The sequence below is a fragment of the Podarcis vaucheri genome, assembly GCF_965113315.1.
Source record: "Podarcis vaucheri genome assembly, chromosome: 16".
Lineage (NCBI taxonomy): Eukaryota > Metazoa > Chordata > Lepidosauria > Squamata > Lacertidae > Podarcis > Podarcis vaucheri.
Genome location: NC_138754.1, coordinates 31,690,240 through 31,714,564, shown reverse-complemented (window position 1 = coordinate 31,714,564; position 24,325 = coordinate 31,690,240). Strand labels below are relative to the sequence as shown.

General features: G+C 47.0%; 1 protein-coding gene and 1 long non-coding RNA gene across 14 annotated transcripts in view; one reads left to right on the top strand and one right to left on the bottom strand.

The window, feature by feature from the left end:
• LOC309521177 overlaps positions 1–24,325 on the bottom strand; it is a 325,245-nt gene that overhangs the window by 174,049 nt on the left and 126,871 nt on the right. The gene's annotated exons all lie outside the window — the stretch shown is intronic.
• ARVCF (ARVCF delta catenin family member) overlaps positions 1–24,325 on the top strand; it is a 605,652-nt gene that overhangs the window by 465,994 nt on the left and 115,333 nt on the right. For all 13 annotated transcript variants that reach the window (XM_082203073.1, XM_082203066.1, XM_082203061.1 and 10 more), the window contains one exon: positions 14,790–14,973. In XM_082203073.1, coding sequence (XP_082059199.1) covers positions 14,790–14,973 — 184 coding nt within the window. The remainder of the gene's footprint in view (positions 1–14,789; positions 14,974–24,325) is intronic.

The following is a 24,325-nucleotide window of genomic DNA, read 5'->3' as shown; positions in this document are numbered from 1 at the left end:
CTGCTTGTGCCCTCCATCTTTCCCAACATCAGGGTCTTTTCCAGGGAGTCTTCTCTTCTCATGCGGTGGCCAAAGTATTGGAGCCTCAGCTTCAGGATCTGTCCTTCCAGTGAGCACTCAGGGCTGATTTCCTTCAGAATGGATAGGTTTGATCTTCTTGCAGTCCATGGGACTCTCAAGAGTCTCCTCCAGCACCATAATTCAAAAGCATCAATTCTTCGGCGATCAGCCTTCTTTTATGGTCCAGCTCTCACTTCCATACATCACTACTGGGAAAACCATAGCTTTTACTATACGGATCTTTGTTGGCAAAGTTCCACAGTATAACTGCATAAAGAACTTGCCCCGAATCTGCCCTAAATCTGGCAGCATTGAGCTTCATTGCTTTCTGCCCCCAAATCTAGAGTTGTTGTAGGAGCTGCCTTGGCTTCAGCAATCTCACAGTATTTATTTAGGCACATCTTGAAACTGAGCAATCCTTTTTCTTCTTATTTTACTGTGCTTTCTCCCCTGTTCTCCTCGCCCCCCTCCCCATACTGTGACTTGCATGTGATCTCTTGGGACTCGGGGGGGGGGGCAACGTTATTTCAGCAGACCATTCTCTCATCCTCAGTGTGGAGAAGAATGAGGGCAGGTCTGATAAGGGAAGTAATACGTTGTGATTCGGCAAGGCAGCGAAAGGTCTTATTTTATCGTGAGCGATAAGGCTCAGCGCAGAACGAATGTTCCCCATCAGAGATACAGGATGTGCGGCTTCTATTATGTGGCTCGGACAGGCAAGCAGAAGTTAGGGGCTTTTAACGAGCTTTTCCGTCATTGGGTACTTACCGCAATGTAATTTGTGTGGATTATTTGAAAATGCTGCAGTACTGTGGCCACGGGGTCTGGTATTCTCTGCCAGACAAATCCCTAATCTTGTAGGCCAGAAACTCCATTTCTGCAAAGAATTGATTCCAGCTCGCCTTACCTGCAGAGCAGGGTTTACACAGCATATATATATTTTTAACAACTGGGCTTTGTGTCTTTAGTTTCCAAAGAGGCTACTGCATTGGAAGCAGATTTCTTGCCTGACCTCTTGCAACTTGGGATGTGTGAGCTTCCACTGGAGGTGGTGAGGAAGATTCCTGTATTTTATATTTCCTCCCACCCCCAAGGAATGGCTGCATGACCAACTTGCTGTCAGAGTTAGGCAACATTCACATCATTCATTTAAAGCACTATGATAACACCCAGCTCTACCTCTCCTTTAAATCAGAACCAGTGAAGGCGGTGAAGGCCCTGTGTGAGTGCCTGGAGGCGGTTGGAGGATGGATGGCGGCCAACAGATTGAGGTTGAATCCTGACAAGACAGAAGTACTGCTTTTGGGGGACAGGGAGCGGGTTGGTGTGGGGGATTCCCTGGTCCTGAATGGGGTAACTGTGCCCCTGAAGGACCAGGTGCGCAGCCTGGGAGTCATTTTGGACTCACAGCTGTCCATGGAGGCGCAGGTTAACTCTTAGTCCAGGGCGGCTGTCTACCAGCTCCACCTGGTACGCAGGCTGAGACCCTACCGGCCCGCGAACTGTCTCGCCAGAGTGATGCATGCTCTAGTTATCTCCTGCTTGGACTACTGCAACACACTCTACGTGGGGCTACCTTTGAAGGTGACCCGGAAACTGCAATTAATCCAGAATGTGGCAGCTAGACTGGTGACTGGGAGTGGTCGCCGGAACCACATAACACCGGTTCTGAGAGATCTGCATTGGCTCCCAGTACGTTTCCGAGCACAATTCAAAGTGTTGGTGCTGACCTTTAAAGCCCTAAACGGCCTCGGTCCTGTATACCTGAAGGAGCGTCTCCACCCCCATCCTTCAGCCCGGAGACTGAGATCCAGCGCCAAGGGCCTTCTGGCAGTTCCCTCATTGCAAGAAGTGAGGCTACAGGGAACCAGACAGAGAGCCTTCTCGGTAGTGGTGCCCACCCTGTGGAACACCCTCCCATCAGATGTCAAAGAGATAAACAACTACCTGACATTCATTAATATGTAATGCTGTACTGTTTTTAACGCTTGATTGGGAGCTGCCCAGAGTGGCTGGGAAACTCAGCCAGATGGACGGGGTATAAATAAATTATTATTATTATTATTATTATTATTATTATTATTATTATTATTATTATTATTACTCAGGGCCGGCTGGCCTATGAGGTGGACTGAGGAGGCTGCCTTGGGCTGCGAAATCTCATGAGGGTGGTTACCCCTGAAGGTGCTTCACCCACCCTACTGCCGCCGGAGAAGCGAGGAGAAGCAGTGGCTTCTGGTGAGATCTCACGAGAACTCGCAGAACTCTCGTGAGATCTCACAAAGACTGTGAGGTCTCACCACTGCCATCGCTTCTCCTCACTTCTCCTGCCACTGCCGCCAGAGAAGCAAGGAGGGAGAGGCTGTGGCTTCGGGCGAGATCTTGTGGACCTCTTGCAAGAACTCACCAGAACTTGGAAGCCACAGCTGCATGATCCCAGTTCATAACCTCCAACATTTCTCTAATGAAAACTGAGACATCCCATTCCATAATGATAAATTTTACTATTTATATCCCATACATCTTGTTGGGTTGCCCCAGCAGTCTGGGCAGCTTCCAACAGCTATAACAGCGATCGGGAGGGAGATAAGGGACTCTAGAGATAAAGGAGGCTGCCTGGGAGGGGGGGAGGTAATAGCACATGGATCCTCAGGATTTTTGCACTGGGTCACCCCAAATTCACCATCAGATCACATAGCATGTCCATGGCTACAGCCTGCACCAAAAAAAACCCTCATGCATCCACTGTTTCGTGGGGCCGCAATGGCGCAAAAACGTGGTTACAAAGCACCAATCCACATGGATCCTCAGGATTTTTGCGTTGGGCATTTGCCTCCTCTAAAAACTAGGTGCGTCTTATGGTCAGGTGCGTCTTATGGAGCGAAAAATACGGCATGTGAAGACATAATTAAACATTAAATGGTTTTTAAAAAAACACCCTTCCCTACATAGGATTACCTTCAGATAGCTTTGGGGGTTGGATCACTCCATACCCTCCAACATTTCTTCAGTGAAAATAGGGACCTCCTAAGGAAAAGTGGGACATTCCGGGATCAAATCAGAAATCTCTAAATCAAGGACATCCCTGGAAAATAGGGTTACTTAGAGGGTCTGCCAGTATGCAGGACCTTGGTGGAGGGCTGGCGTTGGGGTGGCAAAAGCTTCCCGTTTTGCCTCAGTTGGCAAAAGAGGATAGGCCACCCCAGATACCACCTTGACAGTCCTAGGAACTGTCATTTTTAAGCTTGCTGAGAATTGTTAGGAGGCCCCTACAGTGGTACCTCAGGTTACAGGTGCTTCAGGTTACAGACGCTTCAGGTTAGAGACTCTGCTAACCCACAAGATTAAGAACTTTGCTTCAGGATGAGAACATAAATCGTGTGGTGGCGGCGCGGCAGCAGCAGGAGGCCCCATTAGCTAAAGTGGTACCTCAGGTTAAGAACAGTTTCAGGTTAAGTACCGACCTCCGGAACGAATTAAGTTCTTAACCCGAGGTACCACTGTATTCTCCTTCCAGACCTACAATTCTCAGAGTTCCATGCGAAGAGGAATCGACTGTTAAACCACTCTAGGAACTGTAGCTGTAGGAGAGGAACAAGTGGTCTCTTAACAACTCTCAGCACCCTTCACAAACTATGTCCCCCTCCCCAAAGAAAATGGCAAAGGTTCTCCTGTATCCACTTCCACATAATACATTTAAAACCACTTTAAGAAGCCATGGCTTCCCCAAAAGAATCCTGGGAGGTGTCAAGTTATCCTCCAGGGAGGGGGAAATAATCCAGGTTAGATTCCAAAAAATAAGTGGTTGTCATTGTTCTGAGCCCCCAGCCCATTTTTTTTTTATTTATTAAAAAAGCTCCAAACCTTGGAAATGAATTCTTTGAACAAGCCCCTGGCCACGGGGCCTGCAAATTTAATTGTTTGCACACAGAGAACTTAATACGGCGTCTTCTCCTTTCTCAACCGTGCAGAGTAACCGTAATCTTCTTTGAAAAGAATAAACCTTATTACAGAAGCCAGTGTTTCATGTTTACAATAGCTGATTTGAAAATGTGTCGAGCTGGAAATCTTCTGCCAACTGGGACGGCAAGTTTGCGAAGAAATCAAAAGAAGATGTCCCGAATGGTGTGTGAAAAAGAAAAAAAAGGAAAGGGGGGGGGGAGAAAGCCCTTTGGCACATCTCTGCAAAAACTAATATGTATGATCAAGATAATGTTTAAGCAGGGTAGGAAAATGCCTCCTCTGCAAGGCACAGCCAAGAGAACATTCTACCAGAAGAGCCCTCTTTTCTGTAGAGGGGAGATGTCGGTGGTTAAAATTATTTCAGCAGGGATGTTGCATGGAGTTTGCTTTTTAGGGTGCGTTGCAGGTTTTTTGTTTTTGCAGCCCCCCACCCCAGTGACAAGGGGATGGAGCAACCCCCTCTAGGAGGACAAGTTGCAACGCTTGGGATATTAGTTTAGTGCAGGGTTTCCCAAACCTAGCCTCCAGCTGCTTTGGGACTGCAGTTCCCATCATCCCTGACCACTGGTCCTGCTAGCTAGAGATGATGGGAGTTGTAGTCCAAAAGCAGCTGGAGACCCAAGTTTGGGAAACCCTGGTTTAGAGAAAAGGAGAATAAGAGTTGACACGGTAGAAGTATTTAAAATTATGCGTGGCATGGAAAGTGAAAAGTTTGTCTCCCTCTCTCATAACACTAAAACCCATTCCTAACTGGTGAGATGGTATTTTTGTGAAGCATCCTAGAATCGCAAGCTTGTGTTTCATTCTGCATCATCATCATCATCACCATCATTTTTTTTGTATGCCGCCTCTCCACAGTTAAAAAACACTGCTCAAGGCGGCTTACAACATGACAAGATTTGCATAATTACAAAAGTCATAAACCATAAATAAACCACATAAAAAAAAATCAGCATAGTCAAGGCCCTCTGTAAGTCGTGTGCGGTGCTTTGAAGTCCTGATGGTATTACCTGAGGAAGAGGGAAGATACAGATCTGGCCAGATCAGTTTCGCTACCCCTGGAAACCCAACACGAAGGATGCCCTGCAACATTTTATTGCAGACCCGCTTGTTCCTGGCGCTTGAGGGCCTTTGACAAGATTTCTCATGCTCAAATTCACATCACCCTTGCTGCACAGATTGCAGACCTTCTAGTTTTAAAGGAATTGGCTTTACACTGTTTGGCTGCTATATAAATAAATGCTTCATAGCAGAAAATAGTATGTTCTGTGAAAATACCCAAAATATTGGCTCGTTGACTGGGATCACCGTGCTTAGGGAAAAACAAAACAAAACCCTTCAGCTGGTAATGGATTCTGGATTAATTACTCATTTTCTTGTTCTCAATGGCTAGCCGTCAGGAGCTAATTTATTCCTTTTTATTTCTATTATATTAATTTGTTTAAATGCTAAAGTGACTTGCATTTTTTTTATAAAAAAATCCATATTACTATAATTACTGCTGTGCCTTGTGTGGACATAAGCTGCAGTGTAGTGAGTGAAGTGATTCAAGGAAATAAATACAGTGATTAACGTCCCTGCTGGCAGTAAGTAGCAAAAGACTCTTGGCAGCAGGTTAGAGCAACGCAGAGGAAAGGGCAGGTTACAGCTGATTATTGGAGTCAGGAAGTTTAGATTATTGGAGCCAGGAAGTAGGGTGTTTGTGTGTCCCACTTGGCAAAAGGCTGCCCTCTATTTGCAACTCCTTAGTTTAGAGAAAAAGCGATTGTGGCCACATTTGCACTATACATTTCAAGCATTATGGTATCACGTGAAGCAGCTTCTCCTCCAAGGAATTCTGGGAGTTGTAGTTTGTTATGGGTGGTGACAGTTGCTAGGAGAACCCTGTTCCTACCCACCCACCCAAAGCTACCCAGAGTGGTTTAACATTAAGTCCCTCTTCCCAGGAAACTCTACACGCCGTGAGCACTGTGGTTATGGCTGCTGGCAAATTCACCGGTTTGAACCCTTATGAATCCCACTGCCCCCCCCCAATTGCCAAAATGCTCCCCTCAGATTCTCACCAGGGATCCAGTCACATATTGGCAGATCCAGGTTCTGCGATTAAGGTGGATCTGGAGGTCTCGCTCAGCCAACCCATCTGTTGGATGCCATTGGAGCCAGTGTGGTGTAGTGGTTAAGAGCGGTGGACTCGTAATCTGGGGAACCGGGTTCGCGTCTCTGCTCCTCCATATGCAGCTGCTGGGTGACCTTGGGCCAGTCACACTTTTTTGTAGTCTCTCAGCCCCACTCACCTCACAGAGTGTTTGTTGTGGGGGAGGAAGGGAAAGGAGAATGTTAGCCGCTTTGAGACTCCTTCGGGTAGTGATAAAGCGGGATATCAAATCCAAACTCCTCCTCTTCTTCTTCTTCATCTGTTCAGCTGGGATTCCTACAACTCTACAATTCTATGATTCTGTGAACTCGCTTCCTCCAAATATTGGGCTCTTTGCAACAAGGAAAGTGATTGGCCAATACACTACAACTTGTGGGATAACTATTCCTTTGACACATCATCTAACCTCTCCTCAAATGTGTAAGAGTGAATGTTCATAAAATAGCCAGTGTCATTGAACCGCCCTGCAGACAAATTGGAGTGAATGTTCAATAAACAGGGCATCTAGAACCACGTAAAGCAAAGCCAGAGTAGGGAACATTTGGGCCTCCAGGTGTTGCTGAACTACAACTCCCATTAGCCATAGCAAGCATGGCTACTGGGTAGGAATGATGGGAGTTGTAGTTCAACAACCTCCAGAGGGCCATGGGTTCCCCACACCCGGACTATAATGTCCGGCTAAGTAGGAGGCAAGTTCAGCACTGATCTTGCTTACCCTTTTCCTACTAGCCACTCTCAGCCACCCTATGTGGCTTTCAAGATGTGCACTGAGCAGAGCTAATGTGCAGCAAACTGCCCCCCTGGAAATGTACACCTAGACACTGTATCCTATACCCCAAAGCAGGTAAAGGGATGTGGGTGGCACTCTGGTCTAAACCACTGAGCCTCTGGGCTTGCTGATCAGAAGGTCGGCGGTTCAAATCCACGTGACGATGGTGAGCTCCCGTTGCTCTGTTCCAGCTCCTGCCAAACTAGCAGTTTGAAAGCATACCAGTGCAAGTAGATAAATAGGTACCACTCTGGCAGGAAGGTAAACAGCATTTCCATGCACTCTGGTTTCCATCACGGTGTTCTGTTGTGCCAGAAGCAGTTTAGTCCTGCTGGCCACATGACCTGAAAAGCTGTCTGTGGACAAACGCCGGTTCCCTTGGCCTGAAAGGTGAGATGAGCCCTGCAACCCCATAGTCGCATTTGACTTGACTTAACCATCCAGGGGTCCTTTAACTTTTTCTTACCCCAAAGAAGGCCACAAGCAGAATCCCAACCTGGATACGCCAAAGCTGTTTGGCTCAGCTAAATTTAAGGGAGCCCCTTTCGGAGGTCACTTTGCAGGGAGGAATGTTTTATATCACCAAAGATCTGTTAGTCATCTGGGTCTGTTGGGCTATAGCTGAAGTGCCACTTAAGCGCTGGGGAGCTGGGAGATAAAATTCCTGCTGGCACATGCTGCCTACCTAAGAATGGCCCTAAAAGGATTGCAGCCTAAAAGCAGATGCCCTTGGGACGTGTGTGAAGCCACAGACAAGTAGCGACAAGGGTACCGATTATAGATTCCAGGGAACCTTTGGCCCAGCAAATGATGTTGGAGTCGCAGCTCCCATTGTCCCTGAGCATGCAGAGTTGGAGTCCAGCAAAATCTGGAGGGCTGGAGGTCCCTGACCCTTGACATACCATATTTTTTGCTAGGAGCACTTTTTCCTGTGGAGCGAATGCAGGCTCCTTGGCTTCAGCGATAGCAACGCGAAGCCTCCAAAGCGCAAAGGGAGCGCTCTGTCCACGCTCCCAAGGCTTCGCATTGCTTTCGCTGAAGCCTGGAGAGTGAGAGGGGTCAGTGCGCACTGACCTCTCTCGTTCTCCAGGCTTCCAAGGTAGCCGCCTGAAGCCTCCAGAGCGCAGCGGGAACTCCTGCTGCGCTCTGGAGGCTTTGGGTGAATGCACCTTGAATGCACAGAACGCACCTTGTTTTAGAGGGGGGGAACAAGAAAAAAAAATCTCCCCCTCTCTGCACAGCGCCCCTTCAGCGAAACGGGAGGAGAAATGGAAAGGGCTCCGTTTCTCCTGCCGCTTCGCTGAAGGGGCGCTGAGCAGAGAGGGGGAGAATTTTTTTTCTTGTCCTCCCACTCTAAAACAAGTTGCGTCCTATGGTTGGGTGCGTCCTATAGAGCGAAAAATATGGTAAGTATCAGCTTGGTCCAACCAGTTTTCTTTCCCTACTGGTTCAGGCAGGTTGTAGGCTTGACTGGTTTCCTGGCATACCAATCCCAACATTGCATAATCTGCCGTAATTATTTCTGGTGTCCTCACAGAATATTGATCCTTAAAATAGGCCTGCCATATTCACATTGAGGCATAGAATCATAGAACTGTAGAATTGGAAGGGACCGTGAGGACAGGAATCTTTTGCCCCATGTAGAGCTCAAACCCACAACCCTGAGATTAAGAGTCTCGTGGATTACAAGGAGCTAGCTATGGCTGAACCACTGAGCCTAAGGCTTGCTGGTCAGAAGGTTGGCGGTTTGAATCCCCGTGAGGTGGTGAGCTTCCGTTGCTCGGTCCCTGCTCCTGCCAACCTAGCAGTTCGAAAGCACGTCAAAGTGCAAGTAGATAAATAGGTACCGCTGCGGCAGGAAGGTAAATGGTGTTTCCGTGTGCTGCTCTGATTTGCCTGAAGCGGCTTAGTCATGCTGGCCACATGACCCGGAAGATATCTATGGGCAAACGCCGGCTCCCTCGGCCAGTAAAGCGAGATGAGTGCCGCAACCCCAGAGTCGTCCGCAACTGGACTTAATGGTCAGGGGTCTGTTTAGCTTTAACTTTGTCTATGGTGCATTTTGCGGGAGGCAGTGGAAGACAGGAGTGCCTGGTGTGCTCTGGTCCAGGGGGTCACGAAGAGTCGGACACGACTAAGCGACTAAACAACAACATTGTGTATTTAATCGAAAGTGGTAGCACTCACACACTGGAATTCCCTTCCTATCAACATCAGGGAGGTGCCTTCTCTATAGTCTTTTTTGGTGCTTGCTTAAAACATTTGCCTTTAGGCAAGCCTATCCAAATATGTAGAATGCTGACGTGTGTTTAGGTCTGCTTTTTCACTTGGCGTCAACTATTATTATTTTGTGAAGGTTTTCAGTACAGTGGTACCTCGGTTTTCAAACGTAATCCATTCCAGAAGACCATTCGAGGTCCGAAAAACTCGAAAACTGAGGCGCAAAGGGTGGTCTGAAAATTCAATGGAGAAAATTGGAAAAAAAACTCAGCAGAAGCCGTTCGACTTCTGAGGCGCGTTCGAAAATGGAAGCATTTACTTCCGGGTTGTTGGCGTTCCAAAATTGAAACATTTGGCTTGTAAGACGTTCGGAAACCGAGGTACCACTGTAGTTGATTTTAACTGTTTAGTAGGCAAAAATCGTGAGAATTGCTGTTTTGAAAATCAAAAATACCTGGCAAGTAATGACTTGGTATTAGCTTTGGGGAAATGTGAGGCTTTTTGGAAAGGTTACTTTCTGCCTGATCTGCCCCTAGGAAGTTTCAAGCTGGCATCTCCTATTAAATTTCCAGTTGGCCACTTAGGTCTCAGGTACATAATTCTGCTGAGAGCGTGCTCTCTTTTTTTTTGCAGGGTCTGGGTCTCCCTGCAGCATGCTAAGTAAAGAAAAGAGGGATTTCAAAATGGAGAGCTTCCACTTGGGATGCTCTTGGGTATTGCTTAGCATTTATATAGCAATTTTGGGGGAGGGTTGGCATTATTACTTTGCCGTCTCTCCCTCCTCCATCCTGACAGTAACTCTGGGAAGTAGATTATTATTATTGTGCTGTTTTACTGGGGTGGAACCAAGCCTGAGAGAGTGTGACTCTCGCAAGCATCTAATTCTCTTGCTTTCCCTCCCTACTCCAATCTCACTGGAGGCAGTGCGTTTAAAGCGTTTACATTTGCAATCTCGATTCCAAGCAACAACAAATAATTAAATGGCGATCTGGGAGCAAAGTATAGCCCAGGATCTGCAACGAGAAATGTAGATTAGGTGTGTATTTATTTATGTATTTAATAAGGGGTTGGGAGCCAGTTCTGGCCAGTGGGCCAGATCCTTTCTTCTCTACCACTCATGAGTCAAAGGTGACAGGTGGGTGGGGCCAAATTTCAGTCACCTGATGCCGCAATGACGTCAGGTGATGATCGTCTTCAAAGCACCACATAGGGCTAGTGAATTGCCCTGAGCTGTGCTCTGAAGCACCGTTGATGTCCTGGAATGAAGAACTCGAACTCAGTTGGTGGTTTCTGCCCAAATCTTTAATACTCAGATCAATGTTATGCATAGGCAAAACACTCTTCAGAGGCAAAGTGTTGGTCTACGCTTGGGTTGCGAACGTGATCCATGCAGAACGCACGTTCACAACCAGCGCATTTGCAACCCGGAGCGGCGCATCTGCGCACACGCGGGTTGCAATTCGCCGCTTCTGCGCATGCGCAAAGCTCAATTTAGCGCTTCTGCACATGCACAACCACCGAAACCCGGAAGTACTTCCGGGTTTCTGCGGTCCGTAACCCGGAAAAACACAACCTGAAGCGTCTGTAACCCGAGGTATGACTGTACACATGGCAACGCAAATAAAGATGGTGATGAAACAATGAGACACAAACGCGCGCGCACACACACAAAAACAGGACTGGACATGAGTTGTAACAACTCTGGAGGCTGAGTTGCTGGTGTGGGTGAACCAGAACCAGCTTCCATTAGCTATGGAGGTTGAGGTGGAGCCCGTACCTTGTACTGCAGGTTTTGGCAGGGGCGGAGCAAGTGGGGGGTGGGTTGCCCTGGGTGTCATCACCGAGGGGAGTGACATTTGGCACACCGCACGCCCCCAACTCCCACCTAACCCGAGCAAAGATTGGCTGAGGGTCAAGTGCCCCATGGAGAACCTGGCCAAGCAGCTGACTTCAAGTCTGGTTTCTGCAGGGATTGCTGGGCAATCAAGTTCTCAGCATGGCCAATCCAGCCGTGTGTCTTCCTGATCCACACCTGATCATATCCAGTGTCAGGTCTGGGGCAGGTGGGGGCGGTTCGGGGAAAACAGCCTCATGGACCAAACTGGGACTCATGTCAAGACAAAGTTGGCCCACAGGCTGGAGGTTCCTCACCCTGATATAATAATAATAATAATTTGTTATTTATACCCCGCCCATCTGGCTGGGTTTCCCCAGCCACTCTGGGCGGCTTCCAACAGAATATGAAAATACAATAGTCTATTAAACATTAAAAGCTTCCCTAAACAGGACTGCCTTGAGATGCCTTCTAAAAGTCTGGTAGTTATTTTTCTCTTTGACATCTGGTGGGAGGGTGCTCCACAGGGCAGGTGCCACTACTGAGAAGGCCCTGTAACTTGGCTTCTCGTAGCGAGGGAACCGCCACAAGGCCTCGGCACTGGGTTCTTCCAGTCTTTCCACGCAATGATGCCTAAGGTGGCGAGCAATAAATAAGGTAAAACAACATGAAACAATCCTATGAAAACACAAGCCAGTTGTCATTGGTGGCTTAGACTGGGGTGGCTAACCTGTGGCCCTCTCCAGAAGTTGTTGAACTACAACTCCTATCACATCAGGCTCCTGGCCACGCTGGCTGGGGCGGATGGGAGTTGGAATCGAACAACCTCTGGAGAACCAGCCCTGGCTCAGACCTGCAGAAGGCAAACAAGTCAGGTAGCTTGACAAGAAATTTATTCAAAATAAAAAAAATCCTTCCAATAGCACCTTAAAGACCAACTAAGTTAGTTCTTGGTATGAGCTTTCGTGTGCATGCACACTTCTTCAGATATCTGAAGAAGTGTATCTGAAGAAGTGTGCATGCACACAAAAGCTCATACCAAGAACTAACTTAGTTGGTCTTTAAGGTGCTATTGGAAAGAAATTTATTGTCTGTCCTAAAAAAGAACAGGACAGAGACAGGCCTACCCAAAGTTGGTGTGCATTACAGCTTCTTGATATTTACACCTTTCAGTCCCCCTATAAGTAGTAGATAGGTAGCCGTGTTGGTCTGCCATAGTCAAAAAAAAAAAAAAGGTATCTGAAGAAGTGTGCTTGCACACGAAAGCTCATACCAAGAACTAACTTAGTTGGTCTTTTATTTCCCCCTATAAGCTTAGAGAAAACTGATGGGCATTTCTTTGCTTATTTACAGCAGGAATAAACACAGATTTACAGACCTATGCATTCAAATTTATTGCCTTATATGGCTGGGATAAATCACACATGCAGATTGAGCATCCCAGTCGTGGAATGAGATGCAAATAAACAGGAAGGTCATCAAAAACCGAAGAAGGGAACATCGGAAGCTGCCTTATCCCAAGTCAGTCCATTGTGGCCTATCTAGTCCAGTATTGTCTACACTGATTGGCAGCAGCCCTCCAATGTCTCTCCCTGCCCTACCTGGAGGCGCCAGAACTTGAACCTGTAATCTTCTTTGTGCAATATAGATGTTGCACCATTAAGAAATGGTCCTTCCCCATAACATTTGGAAGAGGGCGAGGGGAGAGGGGATGAGAGGGGTGGGGATGAATTTCAGAACTCACTACAGTGGTACCTCTGGTTGTGAATGGGATCCGTTCCGGAGGCCCGTTCACAACCTGAAAAGAACGCAACCCGTGTCTGCGCGTGCACGGGTCGCAATTCGCTGCTTCTGCGCATGCACGTGACGTCATTTTGCGCGTCTGCGCATGCGCGAGCGGAGAAAGCCGGAAGTAACCCATTCCGTTACTTCCGGGTCACCGTGGGACACAACTTGAAAACGCACAACCTGAAGCAAACGTAACGTGAGGTATAACTGTAGTTCTAAGCACCTTCAACCCAGACTTCAGTTTACTGTAGATTTGTTTTCATTGTTTTGTGAATTAACGTTGTCAACTCTTAAGAGCAGGGGTAGGGAAACTTGGCTCCAGGGCCAAATGCAGCCCTCTATGCCTTTCTGTGTGGCCCTTGGGATTCTCCCCAGGCCACACTCCTCACCAACACTGCTTTGTAGCCCTCCTGGAGCGGGTTGCTGTTGCTTTGGCCTGCCTGGAAATTGTCCTTGCACTCCAATACAGTGGTGCCCCGCAAGACGAATGCCTCGCAAGACGGAAAACTCGCTAGACGAAAGAGTTTTCCGTTTTGGAGGTGCTTCGCAAAACGAATTTCCTATGGGCTTGCTTTGCAAGATGACAATGTCTTGCGAGTTCCTGCTGGTTTTTCCCCCTCCCCCCCTTTTTCTAAGCCGCTAAGCCACTTATCAGCTGATCCGATCAGCCGATAAGCCGCTAAAAGCCGCTAATAGCGCTAATCCGCTAATCCTTCAATGGGCTTGCTTCGCAAGACGAAAAAACCGCTAGACGAAGAGAATCACAGAACGGATTCTTTTCGTCTTGCGAGGCACCACTGTAATGCCTCTTGCTTGCCTGGGTAGAGGACAGAGAGAGCTGTGTGCAGAAGCTAGCCTATTTTATAAAGGCAAAATTTACATGTGTTGCTCCGCCTACTTTTGCTCTTGGCCTTGCCCACCACTGTCACGATTGACCGGAATGGTATGTAGCCATCAGGATGAGAAAGGTTCTCCACCTCTGCTCAAGGGGCTGAACGCTAGGGCTGGGCAATATATCAATATATTGTGCAAAACTGGTTTGAAGTTCATATTGTGGTATCGGTTTCATCATTTTTGGCCTGGCAATATATCACTAATCACGGTGTGTGTGTATGTGCTATGCAAAAATCACAATGTGGGAAAAACTGTGAAGTCAGTTAGCCAATGACTCTACATCCTTATTTCAGACATTGTGATACAGTGGTACCTTTGTTCTCAAACTTAATCTGTTCCAGAAGTCCGTTCCAAAACCAAAGCGTTCCAAAACCGAGGTGTGCTTTCTCATAGAAAGTAATGCAAAATGGATTAATCTGTTCCAGACTTTTTAAAACAACCCCTAAAACAGCAATTTAACATGAATTTGAGACCATTGCCCATAAAATGAAAGCAATAAACAATGTACTGCAGTCACACAATCAATCAATCAATCAATCAATCAATCAGTAGGTGAAACAGGTTCCTCACACTCACAAAAAAGAGCCGCAAAAACAAAAACGCAAAATAGCAGAAACAGACAGACCTCAGCATAACACTCAAAATGGAAGCGTAAAACTCAAAATGGAGCACATTTGGCTTCCGAGAAAAGTTCGCAAACCGAAACACTTACTTCCAGGTTTGCAGTGTTTAGGTTCCAAGTTGTTTGAGTACCAAGACGTTTGAGAACCAAGGTACCACTGTGTATCATTATATTGCGATGTTTAGCTAGTGTATTGCAATGTTGAAAGCCAGGTATCTGCCAGCTCTACTGAACACCTGCCTGGATACTTACATTTATGCAGTGCTGTTGGCACAGGTAAGACGGCCGCAAACCAATGGTTAAAAGATCAGAAAGGCAGCAGTCCCAAGAAACCATGGTTTGCTGTTACAAACCATAGTCAGTTGAAACACAGTTTTGGTTTCGCTGTAAAGCTTGAACCAGATTGCGCTTGAACAATATTCTTCACAGCCACTTAGCAACACAGGTTCCCATGACTCTCCACTGCCATTTTCTCTTCTTCAAGGCACCCTCTGGAACCTGTCCTCCTACGAGCCCCTCAAAATGGTGATCATTAACCACGGTCTACAGACCCTGACCAACGAAGTGATCATCCCCCATTCCGGTTGGGAGAACGAGCCAAACGAAGACTCGAAGCCTCGAGACGCCGAGTGGACAACTGTCTTCAAGAACACGTCAGGATGTCTGAGGTGAGATTGGTGCGGGGCGATTGTGGCAATTGGGGTGAAGAAAGCAGGAAGGGGGGGAATGGTTAGAGATTCACATTTTGCCCAAAATCTGCATAGGAGCAAAAGGGGGATAGTAACGAAACATTTAAAAAGTCTAGGCTTCTGTTACACCTCAAGTTTTCCATTCTACGTGTTCAGAAATGTTGTGTTGATAACCATAGCTGTCAACTTACAGATTTGAAAATAAGGGACCAGCAGCCTTGAAAATAAGGGATCAGCAGCCAAAATAAGGGATTTTGCTTAGCTTATGCACGTCGGGGCTGCCGTCGTCCTGGCGCGAGGAGTTCCATCGGCCCTTCCCCGCCTGAGAGAGAGGAAGGGAGGAAGAGAGACTCTCACCTGCAAGCCTGGCATGAGGCGGTTGCGGTGACGCGGTGGTCGCTGAAGCACCGCCCTTCTGCGTCCCTCCCCATCTCCTCCTCTTCCTCCTCCCTCAGGCTGCCTCCTCAGCCGCCTCTGGCTTCCCGTGGCAGCATGGCGGAAGTCTCGCAAGAGAAGGGCTGCTTGCCCGCCAGCCGCCACCCGTCTCCTCACGACATGCCCCTGAGGCAGCTCGTGTGTGCACGCTCTCTGGTGGAGGACCCCGAGCCGCTGCTTGTCTCCCGAGCCGGGTGAGCATGAAACCCAGGAAATTTAAGGGACATCATAAATCCGGGACAGCAGTGGGACACGGCGCTGGGATAAGGGAGTTTCCCACCAAATAAGGGACGGTTGACAGCTATGGTTGATAATACGGAGTCCTGAACGCCCTGGATCCAGGTTTCCCTGTAGCAGCTGCCTGAGCCTTGATACCCCATCTTGATCACTAAGGTCACGCGAATCTCAAGACTTCCCTCCTCCCCTCCGTGGGTTCTTTAAGTAACTTTTTAAACTACGTATTATAAGTCCATCCAATTTCCAATCCTCCATTGTATCCAAAGTCTGTGTAACATTGCAAGCGTTATTTAAAACCTGCCAAAGAGTTCAAATGTTTACAGTGGTCTTTCAATAATAATGTAAATTTGTCCCATTCTTTGATACTCCTGGATCCTGAAGACCTGGCAGGTCTTTGCAGCTGTTTCAGACTTCCTTGATGGGCCAGTCATTGTTTCGGACGGCTTCTAAACGTCTTTTATTGTGTGCACATTGCCCTGCACTGCCCTGATAATTTTAGATAAATAGAAGCGTCGTCTCCACCCCCCACTTATAGGGGGTTACATTCCGGGCTCCCGCACACATAATTGAAATCACGTAAAGTGAGGAGCATGCTCTGAAAAGCCCCCCCCACCCTTTCTCTCCATCTCTCTCTCTCCTACTCTATCCCCAATCCAGATCAAAATATCTATCCCCAATCAAAATCAAAATGGAGGACGTGGCTGCACTTGTCTGTGCATCAGCTGTTACCTGAGGAGGCTGAGCAGCTGAAACAAAGCGCCACTGCACCTCCGGTCTCTTAGGGGCTTCCTCTGCGCTCAGTGATGTCCTCTTTGGGTCTCCTCACAAGTCACAGGGACACTCCAGCTCTCTCCCGCCATTTCTGGGTTTGAATGAAATTATTTGCTTATTTCCCGGCGCTGCCCGTATACGTGGTCATGTGTGAGTGGTGGTGGTAGTGGTAATGCCTGTACTTTTATAAATAAGAGCAGTACATTATTAGATTTCTACACCTGCCTTCCAGAGAAGCCCAGACGGGATGTGTGCAAAACATTTGCCTGCGTTTTTGAACTCCTTTCTCTCCATATGTGCCGTTTTTAGCTTAGGCCAGTTTTTATGAATGATGTGTCAGGAGCTGCTCGTGCAGTGGGGCAGCGCAGAACAGAGTGGACTTCAGTGGCTAGCTAAGGGTATTTTATTTAATTGGTTACTGCATTTATATCCCAATTTTTTGAACTATTATTATTCAAGTTACAGGGAAACAGGCAGAGGGCCTTCTTGGTAGTGGCGCCCGCCCTGTGGAACGCTCTCCCACTAGATGTCAAAGAGAACAACAACTACCAAGCTTTTAGAAAACATCTGAAGGCAGCCCTGTTTAGGGAAGCTTTTAATATTTGATGCATTACTGTATTTTAATATTGTGTTGGAAGCCACCCAGAGTGGCTGGAGAAGCCCAGCCAGATGGGTGGGGTATAAATAATAAATTATGATAATATTATTATTATTACCTGGTTCTCCCTTTCCTCCTTTAATCTCCACAACAACCCTGTGAGGTAGGTTAGGCCAGGCACTGACTAGCCCAAGGTTGTGGCCTTGTGGCCAAGTGGAGATTTGAATCCTGGATCAGGATGTTTCATACAGGAATTCACAAAATTCAAATATCGCAAGCATCAGGAAACAGACCCATCTTTTCCTTATCTGTAGCATTTCTCTGCACATGCCAGGATCGTGTCTCAGCAAAAAGAGTAAATATTGGCCAATCTCATTTCCAGACTTCCCTTGTGTTTTTTAAATTTTGCCTTCCTGACCAAAAAGCATCCAATGTGATTCTCTTGTGCTCCCAGAACTCAAATTTAGGCATCTTCTAATAACAGAGACTTCTAAAGGCTGCCAGAGCGGTGGTAAATTTGTGATTGATCATCCACGCAAGGGGAAAAAAAAGATAAATGTTTATTTTTTGATTTTCTCGAATGGAGATAAGTTTCCGAAAAACACACTTACATCAGCTCAAACTTAATCCCGACAGCTGAGGATCACCTCGTGGGTCTTAGGATGGGACTGAGGCCAGTAGGCTGATGCTGTCTCCTCCATGCCAAATTTATATTTTGATTAATAAAGCATTTATTCCTTTCGAATGAGGTGCTCAGTGTGGCTTACAACAAATATTAAAGGAAAACAACATGCAAGAGAATAAGGCTTTACTCGCAGCTCCCTTACTTGAGAGTAAACCCTGTTGGATCCATTTGGACTTCCTTCTAAGCACATGTGGTAAAAGAGTTGGAACGGCAGATAAAAGCTTGTTCTCTGATGTGTCCCTTCCCTTATATCAGGAATAGGGGAGCTCTGGTCCTCCCGATGTTCTTGAACTAAAATTCCCATTATTCCTGGTCATTGGCCATGCTGGCTGAGACTGATGGGAGTTGGGCCCCATCCACACTATAAATTTAAAGCAGTATCATACCACTTTAACAGTTGTGGTTTCCCCAAAATAATCCTGTTAAGGGTGCTGAGAGTTTTTTCGGAAACCCCTCTTTCCCTCACAGAGGTACAGTTCCCGGAGTTCCTTGTGAAGAGGAATCTATTGTTAAACCACTCTGGGAATTGTAGCAGTAGGAGAGGGAACAAGGGGTCTCCTCACGACTTACAGCACCCTTGACAAACTACAGCTTCCCAAAACCCCTCTTCCCAGGGAACACTGGGAGCTGTAGCCCCGGGAGGGGAACAGCGCCCTTACCAAACTACAGTTCCCGAGATTGTGTGGGGAAGCTGTGCCTGTTTAAAGTGGTATGGTACTGTTTGAAATGGCTCTTTGGAGTCCAAGACCATCTGAAGGGTCTGTGTCTTCAGTATACTGTAGGCAGCCTTGAGGATGGAACATTTAGCAAGTTAGGAGAAGAGTAATTTTTGGCCCCATATGGAATAACAACAACAACAACAACATTTATTATTATTATTATTATTATTATTATTATTATTATTACCCCACCCATCTGGCTGGGTCTCCTCAGGCACTCTGGGTGACTCCCAACAGAATATTAATAATAATTTTAAAAGCAATAAAACATCAAACATTAAAAGCTTCCCTAAACAGGGCTGCCTTCAGATGTCTTCTAAAAGTCAGATAGTTGTTTATTTCCTTGACATCTGATGGAAGGGTGTTGCACAGGGCGGGTGTCACTACCAAGAAGGCCCTTTGCCTAGTTCCCTGTAACCTCACTTCTCGCAGGGAGGGAACCGCCAGAAGGCCCTCAGAGCTGGATCTCAGTTCTGAACGATGGGGGTGGAGACGCTCCTTCAGGTATACTGGGCCGAGGCCGTTTAGGGCTTTAAAGGTCAGCACCAACACGTTGAACTGTGCTTGGAAACGTACTAGGAGCCAATGTAGGTCTTTCAGGACCGGTGTTATATGGTCTCGGCAGCCACTCCCAGTCACCAGTCTAGCTGGAAGCTTTCTCATTGTTGCTTGATGCCCATTGGGACTCAGAGAGCAGAAGCCTGGAAGACCAACAGTAGGTGGCACAAGAGCCAATGAGCAACATTCCACTATCCACTGATTGATTGTAAAGGAAAAGGCAGGCAAGTGGATATTGGCTGAGGACAGGCTGAGGTAGGTGGGGCACTGCTTCAGCTGGACCGTGATGGTCCAGCCTGCACTCAGTTTTCTAATCCAGATATGGCAATGGGCTATCTACGCTTTTGTGATGTCAAGGATCGGTGCCTGCGAGGCTCTAAATGCCTCCCTTAATCCTAGCTAAAAGGAACTTGCATTGCCAGCAAAGTGTCCTATTTGGTAATATAAGATAAATGGCAGAAAACCATGGCTAAAAAAGCCACCTCTATTGGTCTGTCTCCCCCCAACTGTATTACAGTGATGCCTCGCAAGACGAATAGAATCCGTTCCGCGAGTCTCTTCGTCTTGCGGTTTTTTCATCTTGCGAAGCAAGCCCATTAGCGGATTAGCGGATTAGCGCTATTAGCGGCTTAGCGGGCTTAGCGGATCAGCTGCTTAGCGGCTTAGCGGATCAGCTGATAAGCGGCTTAGTGGCTTAGTGGATCAGCTGTTAAGCGGCTTAGCGGATCAGCTGATAAGCGGCTTAGCGGATCAGCTGTTAAGCGGCTTAGCGGTTTAGGATCAGCTGATAAGCGGCTTAGCGGCTTGGGGAAAAGGGGGGGAACCCCGCAGGAACTCACAAGACATTTTCGTCTTGCGAAGCAAGCCCATAGGAAATTCGTTTTGCGAAGCACCTCCAGAACGGAAAACCCTTTCGTCTAGCGGGTTTTCCGTCTTGCGAGGCATTCGTCTTGCGGGGCACCACTGTACCTGGGTTATGAAGGCACCCAAAAGATGTTAAAGCAAAGATTATAGGATAATGCACACAGTGACTTGCGATCTCGATCACACACAGTCTGTAGTCTGCTGGCAGTAGGAGTACAATATGGGCATGTCTTTAAGTTAACATCTTACATTAAAAACCTGACAGTACCAAACTATCGAAGGCTTTTCACCAAAGCCAGACTAAATGTCTTTCCTTCTGCAGTGTTGGATGGCAGGTTGAGAGGAGTTCCCTACCAGGACAGACTTTGTTCATGTGCTCAAGACATCGATTCCATAAAACATATTTTGTTGCATTGTGCAAAATATGAGCAAGCCAGGGCTGAACTGATACTACCCTTGCTAGTACCTTTCCCGGGAAAATCAGAGGCTCACTATGTCAGGTTCCTACTGGAAGACAGGACAAATGCTAGAACACTAGCAGTGGCAAAGTTTTTATAGGTGGTTGCAAGAACAAATGAGCCCTATATTCTAAACAAAATGCTTGTTTAAACTGGAGGTAGGCTGTATGAATTGTGTATTGCTTTGTAATGATTTGTTGGGTCTCTGGACCGTAATAAAGATTGATGATTGATGATGATGATAAATAGAAAATCCTTGGAAGTAACAAATAGGCTTAGGGGTAGAATAAGGATACGTGGTAGTAAATATTAAGGATTAGAATATTAATAAAGGAGAAGGGGTTAATAAATGAAAGAAGTTAATATTATTAGAAATATGAACTTGGAGAACTGTTATAAAGGTGATATAATGAAATTCAGTTAGAGGGGTTTCAAGGAAGTCAGTCATCAATGAGATGAAAGTTGGATATTTGAAGAGCTATTCTTTTCTTGTGTGTTTAGTTTATTGTAGTGTGGAGTTTTTGTTGTTGTTGTGTATTTTATGTTATGTTTGTAATAAATGTTGAAAAGCAATAAATTTGGTGGGGGGGGAACAACATCAACAGCAACAACAAAGTGTCCTATTTGGGGCATCGTATCACTGCAGGTCACACCTTCCTAAACGGAGAAGTTGCTAGCACAGCAAGTCTTTTTTGAGATTTAGAGTTTGTGCATCCATGATATCATGGGCGCATCACTCCAAGGCAAAGAAATGTTAGCCCGGAGACAGCTCGGAGGCTTGCTGGTACCTCGAGATGATTTATGCAGCAGCTATTTCTTGCTACGGCACATAAATAGAACAGCACCATTCGCCTGCAAGCCAGCTGCTTCTTGCATCCATTGGCAGTTTGTTTGAATGGGTGGGTTAACAGCAGAGCCAGCCCTGGGAGATGGTGTCTTGTTGGGAATGTCCACAGGTGAGCAAGATTTCTCCAAGCAGCTGGTGAGATCTGGGAGAATTAGGTTTTTAGCTTTTCCGGGGCCTGGGAAGCTTTCGCCATAAAGCAAAAGTCCATAAAAAGGCAAAGTGTTGTCAGTTGTTGTTGTTGTTTCTGGCCGTGCTTTGAAATCGTTCGGTTTTTACGGCGAGGGCGAATAAGTTCGTTCAAAGCTAATAAAAGGAGCTGTGTTGCGCCTTGCAGAGCGCTGGAGTGCGCTTCAGACCCGTTGCCGCTGATGAATGCAGACCTCCAGAATCTTTCCTTCAATTCCATTCCTTGGGCTTACGGTCTCTGCGTTGCACTCTGCGGTTCCCCGGAGAGCCACTTTCTAAATGCAGAAAGTAATGAAAAGTGGTATGAGGTGCCTCGTTACTGAAATGATCATTGGTCCCGGAAGAGAGACGGGGCCTTTTTGAGTAGGATCCAGGCGCGGCCATTTATTTATATATTTATTTTATTAACATTCCCCCCTCCTTCCCTTATCACCACAGTGCAAGACCTTATTAGATGTGGCAGGGCGAAAAGGTTTATGGGAATGGAAACTAGATTCCCCCGGATGCTGCAGAAATATTAAGCTGATCATTAATAGGTTGGCTTAATCTACGCTGCGGTGTTTCTTTCCCTGCCCTCCTGTCAACAGGGAACCTCGGTGGTTATGGTCTAAGCAAAGAATTTCCCTTGTGTGGCAAGCAATCTTCGGCTTTCCTTTCGGAAGACCACCCACCCCCAGCCCAAGACACAAAAGGGATGTTCAGCAGAATTTCCTCTTCTGTTAACGTGGGGCTTTGGGGGGTTGTTGCAACCGCAGAGGTCTTTGGTTTCTTGAATTTGATGTGAAGGTCTAGTGTGAGGAATAATACGTTGCTTTCAAATACTCGTGCTTGGCGCTGAATAAAGGTAAAGGTAAAGGGACCCCTGACCATTAGGTCCAGTCCTGACCGACTCTGGGGTTGCGGCGCTCATCTCTCTTTATTGGCCAAGGAAGCCTGCATACAGCTTCCGGGTCATGTGGCCAGCATGACTAAGCCGCTTCTGGCGAACCAGAGCAGCGCACGGAAACGCCGTTTACCTTCCCGCCAGAACGGTACCTATTTATCTACTTGCACTTTGACGTGCTTTCGGACTGCTAGGTTGGCAGGAGCAGGGACTGAGCAACAGGAACTCACCCCATTGCGGGGATTCGAACCGTTGACCTTCTGATCGGCAAGTCGTAGGCTCTGTGGTTTAACCCACAGCTCCACCCGCGTCCCGCTTGGCGCTGAATGTGGAGCTGCAAATCTAGGCAGGTTTGCATGTTGTCTCTTAAGGATTGGAAAGAAGCCTCGTGTTTGTCCGGAGAATGAATTGGGCCATTTGAATGGGCCATTTGAATATTCCAGAGGTGAGGGACTTCAAGGCCTTGGGCTGAATGCGGACCTCCAGACCTCTCTCCGTGGCCCTTGGGTTGCCACACCTTCACCAGCTCTGCTCTGTGGCTTTGTAGGTTCACTCACAGCAGTGGGCAAGGTGTGAAGGAGCATCTCCACCCTTGTTCTTCCCGGACACTGAAGTCCAGCTCTGAGGACCTTCTGTCTGTTCCCTCCCTGCAAGAAGTGAGGTTACAGGGAACCAGGCAGAGGGCCTTCTCGGTGGTGGCACCCGCCCTGTGGAAGGCCCTCCCGTCAGATGTCAATGAAATAAATAGCTATCTGACTTTTAGAAGGCATCTGAAGGCAGCCCTGTTTAGGGAAGTTTTTAATGTTTGATGTTTTATCATGTCTTTGATACAGTGGTACCTTGGGTTAAGTACTTAATTCGGTCCGGAGGTCCGTTCTTAACCTGAAACTGTTCTTAACCTGAAGCACCACTTTAGCTAATGGGGCCTTCCTGCTGCTGCCACGCCGCCGGAGCACGATTTCTGTTCTTATCTTGAAGCAAAGTTCTTAACCTGAAGCACTATTTCTTGGTTAGTGGAGTGTGTAACCTGAAGCATATGTAACCCGAGGTACCACTGTATTCTGTTGGGACTCACCCAGAGTGTCTAGGGAAACCTAGCCAGATGGGTGGGGTATAAATAAATTATGATGATGATGATGATGATGATGATGATGATGATGATGACGGCGACACAACAATGAATGCCATTGGACAACGTTGCTTCTCTACCCTCTCTGCAAATGCATCATTCTGTTCCCCTATGATTCCCCCATAAAAACAGCAGAAAGAGCTGCGCGCTCATATACCGCCCCAAATTTCATAGCTTTCCTCCCACAATTTTCTGAGTTAAGAGAGCTGCAAATGGATTCACCCACCCCACCCCCTGAAATCAAATAACACAGAAATGAGCACTAAACAGATTTGATTACTTTTCTGGAAGTGGCTTTCACTTTGCGTGAAAGCTCAGATATAATGTGGAAATGAACAGTTAGGGAAATGTCGGAGAAATGGAATAAACTGCCACACGAATGCAGCCGTTGTTCCTACGAGTGAATGGGCTCTTCCCCATCTCTGGGTTCACCTGAATTCAATTGGCTGGGCCTCATTCCACCTTTCTGCAAAATGGGAACAGTTTCTCCATTGCCTCATGCTTTGGTTTGCAAACACAGGCTGCAGCTGCCTGCAAGGGCTTGAGATTATTAAGTCTGTTGATGCTGATGGCGGCCTGGTGCGATAAATAAACCGCTCTGTCTGCTGTGCGACACAAAGCCTGCCACCAGCATGGCGAACACCAACAGAGAATAAATTTTGCAGCCATCTGTCTGGCTGGCTTGTGTGTTAAGTTTCCCTTTTTACCATTTCTGGCATGGAGGGTAGACCCAGGAATCCAATCTTTGATGAATGACACTAACTTCAAATTACAGAGCGTGCTCCACCTTTTTTAAAAAAACAACAACCAATAACCTGACATGTTTTGATTTGTTCCTTTTCTCCTCCTTGATTTCTTCCCCACTGGAAGGATGCAGTCTCAATGGACAGGGGCTGCATTAATTTTGTTGCACCAGGGAAGGTGTTTGGAGGGGAAGGGAGAGAGAAGAATAGGTCTGATT